General features: G+C 56.8%; 1 protein-coding gene across 4 annotated transcripts in view; it reads right to left on the bottom strand.

The window, feature by feature from the left end:
* Nucleotides 1-7,438, bottom strand: part of VGLL4 (vestigial like family member 4) — a 164,859-nt gene continuing 157,421 nt past the window's right edge. For all 4 annotated transcript variants that reach the window (XM_017858254.1, XM_017858255.1, XM_017858253.1 and 1 more), the window contains 3 exons: nt 6,237-6,459; nt 821-944; nt 1-327 (listed from right to left, as the gene is read on the bottom strand). In XM_017858254.1, the coding sequence (XP_017713743.1) occupies nt 56-327; nt 821-944; nt 6,237-6,459 (619 nt within the window). In that variant the 3' untranslated portion in view covers nt 1-55. The remainder of the gene's footprint in view (nt 328-820; nt 945-6,236; nt 6,460-7,438) is intronic.

Genomic DNA, 7,438 nt, shown 5'->3' on the forward strand with positions numbered 1-7,438 from the left:
TTCAAAGCTCAGGCAAACCATGCAGATCCACGTGTTGTTGGAGGAGGCGCTCCCTTCAGGAGACCACAGAGGGGGAGTGACTGTGGCTGACCATGTGGGCAGAGGGGCTGGCAGACTGGCCCCTGCGAGAGGCAGACTCAGGGCTGCTGGACGCTCCGTCCTTGGCCGCTTTGATCTGGAGCCACGTGTCACCCAGAGCTTTGGCAAAGTGGTCGTCCACGGAGCCCGTGATGGACACAGAGTTGGGTGCCGGCTCGGGCTCCTTGTAATTCTTGCCCAGGCTCCTACGGAAATGCTCCTCCACCACGGGGTCACAGGTGGTGGCGGCTGCAGGCAAGCAGGAAGGCAGTCAGACACAGGTGGCTGCAGACAGGCACGGGTGCAGCACCCTCCCTCGGGCAGCCCAGAGCTGGACTGGCTGCCACAGTCAGTGTGGGCTCTGCAAATAGAACCCACCTCCCCCGGCTAAGTCAGGCACTTGGGCAGGTCACTTCTTTGTAAAATGGTCATGTACCAACTGCACTGGGCCAGAGTCCAAGTTCAGAAAGAGAAATGGCATTAAATTTAAGTAACAGTAGCTGCTGCCCTCCCTGAACTAGGGCATGAGATCCTGAAATTGAAGGGGCAGCGTGTTTCTCATGCCCTTCCCACCCAAGCCACACACAACACTAGGTGCACACTGGACGTGCTCAAAAAATACTTTTTCAACCTCAGCAATAGATGGGCTCAGGGGCAAGGGGTTTCAGCCAACAGCATGACAGAGAAGGGCTCTGCTGCTACTAGCACAGCTGTGACAGGTGAGGAGGCCCGGGACACTCACCGCTTGGTGGCCTCCTGTAGCTGGCAGGCCCGGGCGCGGCACAGCCGCTGTGCGCGATGGGGCAGTGAGAGAGGTTGCAGTTGCGGGCGCCAGCCGAGGCACAGGTGATCACGGAGGGCCGGTTCTGCGGGAAAGAGGGGTGTCAGTGTGTGGAGACCCGCCTCAGTACCGGGCACTGCCCCTGGGGCCCTCCCCAGCACCCTTCAGGCTCTGTTCTGGAGCCCTTCCTGACCCAGTCTGCCACCTCCCACTTCAACACTGGAGTCCTGTTGCTAGACACAGCCAATCCACAGAGTGAGCGTAGCTCCAAGGGTGTGTGTAGTGGCCCCTGGTCGTGGCCGTTTGGATCAGTGAGGGTACAAAGAACAAAAGCTCAACTGTTGAGTTGGTCTGTCCCCCTCTCTCAAATCTGTTGAGACAAACACCGAGCATCCTGTGGAGGGCAGAGGGTTGCAGGAGGGACCTCGCTCCTCCCAGTAACGTCCCCAGAGCCCTTCCCATTGTGTCCACTGAGCTGCGGGTGTGCCTGGAGCCATCCAGGACACTTCAATACATGGCAATTAACTGGAAGCATTTTGCTTGAGCCAAAGCCAGCTCGAGTTGGCTTCAGTGATGACCTACAAATCAGGACAGAGAGGAAATGGAGGAAACACGCCTAAGTGTAGAACGGCACACATCCCACCCCAGCCTGATCTGCCTTGCACACAGGCTCACTCTCCTTCCCTGTCACTCCTACGCTGTCTGCCTGGCAGACTCCCCTTGTTCCTTCAAGCCCTGTTCAGATCTCTCTGTGAAGCCTTTCACTGGCTGCCCCCACCTTCACTCCTGCTCCTCCAACCCAAGATTCAGCAAGTGCATCTGTCTGTCCAGGTGCTCCTGTAAGACCATGCACACCAGGTAGTGTGTCTGGCCCCCCAGCCGTGGTGCAGAACCTGGGACAGAAAATATTTGTGAACTAAACAGAACTTCCTCAGGTTCCCCCAGGAAAAGTATCTTGCAATATCCCTGAGGACAAGGTGGTGGAGTATGTGAGCTGAGTTCCAGGACAGCCAGTGAGGAGCTGGTTGAAATCACCCCACAGGGACCAATGGTGACAGTAATGTCAGCCAGAGGGATGCTGGGCTTTGTCCTTCCCAGCCAGCCCTTTCCATTAAAGTCAGAGCAGTAGCTGGTATAAAGACACAAAAGGCTCGCCTGCCAGACCTTCTCATGATAGAAAGTGATTGGGAATGGCGAAAATGGATTCTAGGATGAAAACGTGGATCCACAAGGATGAACTGGGATTAAACATAAGGGTCTGTACTTGGGTCTAACAAGAAATGACACACGCCAGGGTAGAGGGAGATGTGGCTTAGCCGCAGCAGACAAACCAAGAATTCAGGGTTTCTCAGTGGCGCAATACTTCCGCAGTGGGACAGAGCCGCCCAGAGTTCGTGTTGCCTCCGTGGTGTGCACAGGTGGCAGCGCAGAGAACCTGGGCAGGTGGAGCTGGGCTGAATGTCCACACTCTGCCTGTGGACAGGGCCTCAGGCGAGGGTCTTCACAGTGCTGAGCAGACAGGGTCGGAAAGGGGGTTGGGGACCGACAGATGAGGCCTGGAGCAGATCTCACACTGGCTGACCACAGAGGTCAAGCAGCAGCAAGAGAGCAAGATACCAAGACCTGGACATGCGCAGAGCCAGGAGGAAGGACGGCCTGCCCCGTCCAGCTCTCAGTGAGATGGCCAGGCCCTTCCCAAGCCTGGCTGGACCCATGACTTTGGGCTCAAGGAGACCCCCCAGGATCCTCCCAATAAAACTCCCTTTTGTGCTCAGCTGGCTTGTTCTTTGCAGTGAGCATGTCCTGACCCACGCAGATGTGGGGAACTGGGGAGATGTTTCAAGCACAGGGAGGGGGAATCAAGGAAGAGGAAGAAATGAGCTCACTGTCCAGCCTTTATGTCAGTCTATCCAAGGCAGGAAAGGCCATTTCAGAAGAGAATCTCTAGCAAGAGACCAGCAGGGCAGGCTGGCCAACTGGTATCAGAACACCTTTAGGGCATCTCCTGACCTGAGCTGCAGCGAATCACCTTAACCGGTCACCTGCAGATGCGAAGATGTTCAGTGTCTGGGTATCCTGTCCTCCTCCCCACAAGCCAGGCTGCAGGGTGGCCCGTGAGCCCTCCTGGGACTGGCTCCATCACCCCCCGGCCCCCGCTGGAGTCAGACATCTCGCCCTTGCCTCTGTGGTTGAGTGCAGGCCGGGACTCGTCCACCTAGAACAGGCCCGAGGCCTCCAGATGGTGAGCGTTTATGGGATCTTGAGGCTCCCCTCCCCCACGCCCTTATTTTCCAGATGGGGAAAATGAAGGCCAGAAGCACCCTGCTGGAAGTTACACCGCAGATTTATGGCAGGGCCAGGATGAGCCCTGTCACTAACCCCTTCACTCGCTGCCCCACCCACCTGTGACTGTCCTCAGACGGAGGCTGCCCTGGGGGAGAGAGCTCCCACCTGTCCTATTTGAAAGCAACCCCCAAGACTGGCTGCACCAAATTTTTTTTCTTTTTTTTTTCTTTTTTGAGACAAAGTCTCACTCTGTCGTCCAGGCTGGAGTGCAAGTGACACGATCTTGGCTCATTGCAAGCTCTGCCTTCCGGATTCAAGTGATTCTGTCAGCCTCCCCAGCAGCTGGGATTACAGGCACCCACCACCACGCCTGGCTAATTTTTGTACTTTTAGTAAAGACAGGGTTTCACCATGTTGGCCAGGCTGGTCTCGAAATCCTGGCCTCAAGTGATCCACCGCCTCGACCTCCCAAAGTGCTGGGATTACAGGTGTGAGCTACCGCACCCGGCCCTCCATGTGCGAAGCTTAACCCCATCCTGCCTCGCCTCACTGGCTGCTGCCCAAGGCCACCCTCTTGGTGTCTGTCTATCCTGAGCTGCCATCACAAACATGAAATGGGGGGACACTTTCTGCAGCCTCCCCATACATGCCCCTCAGGGAACTTTCCTGTCCCAAGTTCCTAGAGATCTGAGTCACATTTTCTGCCACACAGAGGAAGGTTTCCACCATGTCCACCCCACAGGGCTGCAGCATGCAATCTGCCCGCCTGTGGACACAGAGATTTGCTGTCACCCCAGGAAGCCCCCTCCCCACCACCATTCCCCTGGCTCTGAGCTACAGGATGACACCCAACAGACTCCTGGGAAGGGGCCTCGGAGCTGGTGGAGCACAGGCAACGTGGCTGCTTGGTGTCCTCAGCAAGGCGCTGGAGCCCAGCTGAGGTTCCAGTGCGTGGCCTCGGCCCCGCCACGCTGCCACATGAAGCAGCCCCACGAATGGCTACGACATGAATGACATGTGCTGACAGCAGCCACGGCAAGGAGGGCAGGATTGACCCCTTCTTCCCCACCAACCGCAGCCTAAAATGACAGCTCCGGTCAGGGCCACTGTGCCCTTCCCAGGAAAATGGGCAGCTTGGGGTGCCCCGTGGTCCCTGGCTTTGTCCTCGGTCCAGGCCTGGATCCTGTAAGGACACAGCTGGGGAGCTGAGGTTCTCCCTCCTAGGAAAGCTGCTCAGGAGTCCCAAGGCACACGAAGAGGGGCCCTTGCCACGTGTGCCGTGGGCAGCCAGGCCCATTCCAGGTTGGAGAGAGGGAGGCAGGCTAAAGAAAGTCAGGCCACTCTGTTCAGCAGTTCAGTTTTTGCAAAGCAACTGTGACCGAAAACCAACTGCAAGATTCTCAAGAGCCTTGAAGAGTCAAGGAAATAAATCATCCAAGAAAACACTAAGCCCGCCAAGGGCCCACCCGGACCCTGCGGGCAGAGACAGCTCGCGAGGCTCACAGTTACATCCCCCAGGTCACCAAGGGCCAGAGGCTGGATGTGGGTGCTCTGAGATGATAGCTGAATCCTCCCCTCCATTCCCCTGTCCTTCAGGGACTCCCCAACAGCAGTGGCAATGGCCAGAGAGCCAGGTTCCACCTGCACGGTTCAGGCCATGGGTCATGGCATCATTACAATGCCAATTGAGCTTCACAAAGCAGAAAGGTCCACTGCCCACCCCCGGAGGCAGTGAGCGGGTCCCTGTGGGTCGCACTGCCCACACGCCTCTGCTGCTGCCCAGGAGCACAATCCTCTCTTCTCACATCCATTTCCCCAACTAGACTGGGAGCTCCCTGTGGCCATGACAGTGTCCACACACACATCTCTGGCTGCCTAGAGCTCTGCTCTGCAGAGGGCTGGGTAAATGGTGAGCACTAGTAAAACGCTGAAATGAACAGCAGTGATAACCTGGCCCCAGGTTCCATCAGACACATCAGCCAGCGATCTCTCCTCCAGACTAAAGCTGAGTGTGCTGAGAACAACGACTGTATCTTGCTTGACTGGCTTCTGGCACCCGCTGGCACACAATAGGGGTCTATGCCATTTTGTTAAATGAATGAATCAAACAGGATTACAATGTCAGACTCCAAGGCAAGACAGGCAACTGTTCTCAGCTTCAGCGGGATTCCCAAGCACCAGAACCACCTTTCCCAACTCCCAGGGCCTACCCCACCTGCAGTTCCAACAGACCCCATCAGAGACAGACACCAGGCAGTGCCGCTTGAGGGAAGCCCCGGGGGTGCTGCAAGGACACAGAGGCTCTCGCAGGTGAATGCACGGAGCCTGGAGGCACCCCTCGGGTCACAGCACCATCCTCTCTGTCAGTCTTAGCAAATGCTGACTAGTGACTAAGGAGCGATTAGGTCGCAGTCCCTGGAGGTTCAGAGAGCTCAAGCAGTGATTCCGAGCCTTCTCAATGCTGCTGCCTTCTCCCACACACTTCCCCAGGAATCCCATTTTTAAAAAGATTTGTTTCTACCAAGCAAACTGTGTTTATTATGTAATCATTTAATTTCCTATTTTCCTTTAATAGAAAAAACTCCCTACGTACCAATCATAGGCTTCTGACCAGCATGGGCTCACAACCCTGTGGCCATCAACTGTGCAGGACCCCAGCCCAAGGCAAAGCAGCCTGACATTTCCCTTCATCTGCGTGACCTTCTCAAGGAGACACGGAGGACCCCCTGAGGATGACTACACTGATCCTAAGAGAATCAGGCCTGCCACAGAAGACTGCTGGAAGAAACACCTCAGTCACCACCCTGTGCTGTGGGAGGAGAGAGATGAAGCCCCAGTGACATGCACCTTGCCCAAAGCCATGAGTGCTAAGAGGCAAGGCCTGGGCAGGTCTGGGCAAGAAGTAAAAGCACAAGAGGAGGACTCCTGTTCTGCTGTCCCTTGTCCCAAGTGCAGAACGGAGGCAAAGGGTGGCATCCCTTACCACCTCCCTCCCTCACCACCGCCCTCGGGGTCCTCTGCTCGGGGCTCTCCATCCAGCTCAGTCCCCCAGCCCCGGACTCCCCTGCCACCCTCCCAGACAGAGGCCCACCTGCTGCCGCTCCCCCGGGGTCAGTGTGGGCGAGAGGCCGGCCGGCCTGCTGGCGTCCAGGCTGTTCTTGGTCAGTGCGAGGGGCTGCTCCAGGCCGAGGCTGGGGAGGGACGTGTACAGGTGGCTGCCGTGCAGGCTCATGGTGGGGGCCACGGCGCGTTCAATGGGGCTGCGGCTCCGCTCCCGGGGGTCTTTGCGGCAGTCTCCATTGGCAGTCTTGTTCCTGAAAAAGAGGAATGAGCATTCAGAGGGGAATCCCTGGCATTTTCTGAAAGGCAAAAGGGACAGTGACTGTGTGTCAGGCACTCCGTGTTGCTTATTTAATTTTTTACCCTGAAGCTCAGGTCGTGTGGTTGGGCAGCATGATGAGGAGCCGGCTACCAGCCCGGGTCAGCCTGACCCCAAAGCCCCTGGGTGCCAGGGAGGCTGCTGCCGGCGGAGTCCAAAGTCAGCTCCATAGAAGATGGAGCCCCCGACTCAGCAGCGTCCTCTGCCCGACTCTCTGTTCACTTCTACAATAATCTCCACCCCCTCGGAGCCTGGGGAGCTGGAGGCCAAGCTGGTTTGATAAGGACCTGCCATTTGGACAGGACGGGGACACTGACAATGATCCAGTCACCGGCTATGTCCTACATGCCAGGCCCTAAGCCTCCACAGTACTGCTCAGCCCGTCTTCCTAACAGCACTAAGCAGGCAATGCCTCCACCACCCCCTTTCCAGAAGAGAACCCCGAGACTCGGAGTGGTGGAATAATCAGCTCAGACTCCTGGCTGACACGTGGTGACGTCTGCTCTGTGCTCCCGGGATGCCGCAGGGAGCCAGCACGCAGCTCTCTCATCCAGGACACACGAGCAAGAGTGAACTGCGTCCAGAAGGTCCATCACTAGCCCTGGCCATGTGCTGAGCTCTCAGGCGATGCCACGTGGAATCCAGGTGAGACAGTCAGCACCGCCTCCATCTGAAGTGTTAGTCTGAAGGCAGTGTTACATGTCGCATCTATTAGGCACTGGCCCCACACAGGTAAGGCACGGCCAGCCCCGGTCCACCCTCCACACTTTATTCCAGGGGTCCCACAGTTGCATCTGCCTTGGGTCTTGCCTCTTGAATTCACCACATTCTCCGCTGACAGGGTAATCTTTTTCCATAACTAATGAGCTGGTCTTTTAAAGAAAAATGTGATGAATCATGATTTGAGAGAATTT

The sequence above is a fragment of the Rhinopithecus bieti genome, unplaced genomic scaffold (genome assembly GCF_001698545.2).
Source record: "Rhinopithecus bieti isolate Rb0 unplaced genomic scaffold, ASM169854v2 scaffold_48368, whole genome shotgun sequence".
Lineage (NCBI taxonomy): Eukaryota > Metazoa > Chordata > Mammalia > Primates > Cercopithecidae > Rhinopithecus > Rhinopithecus bieti.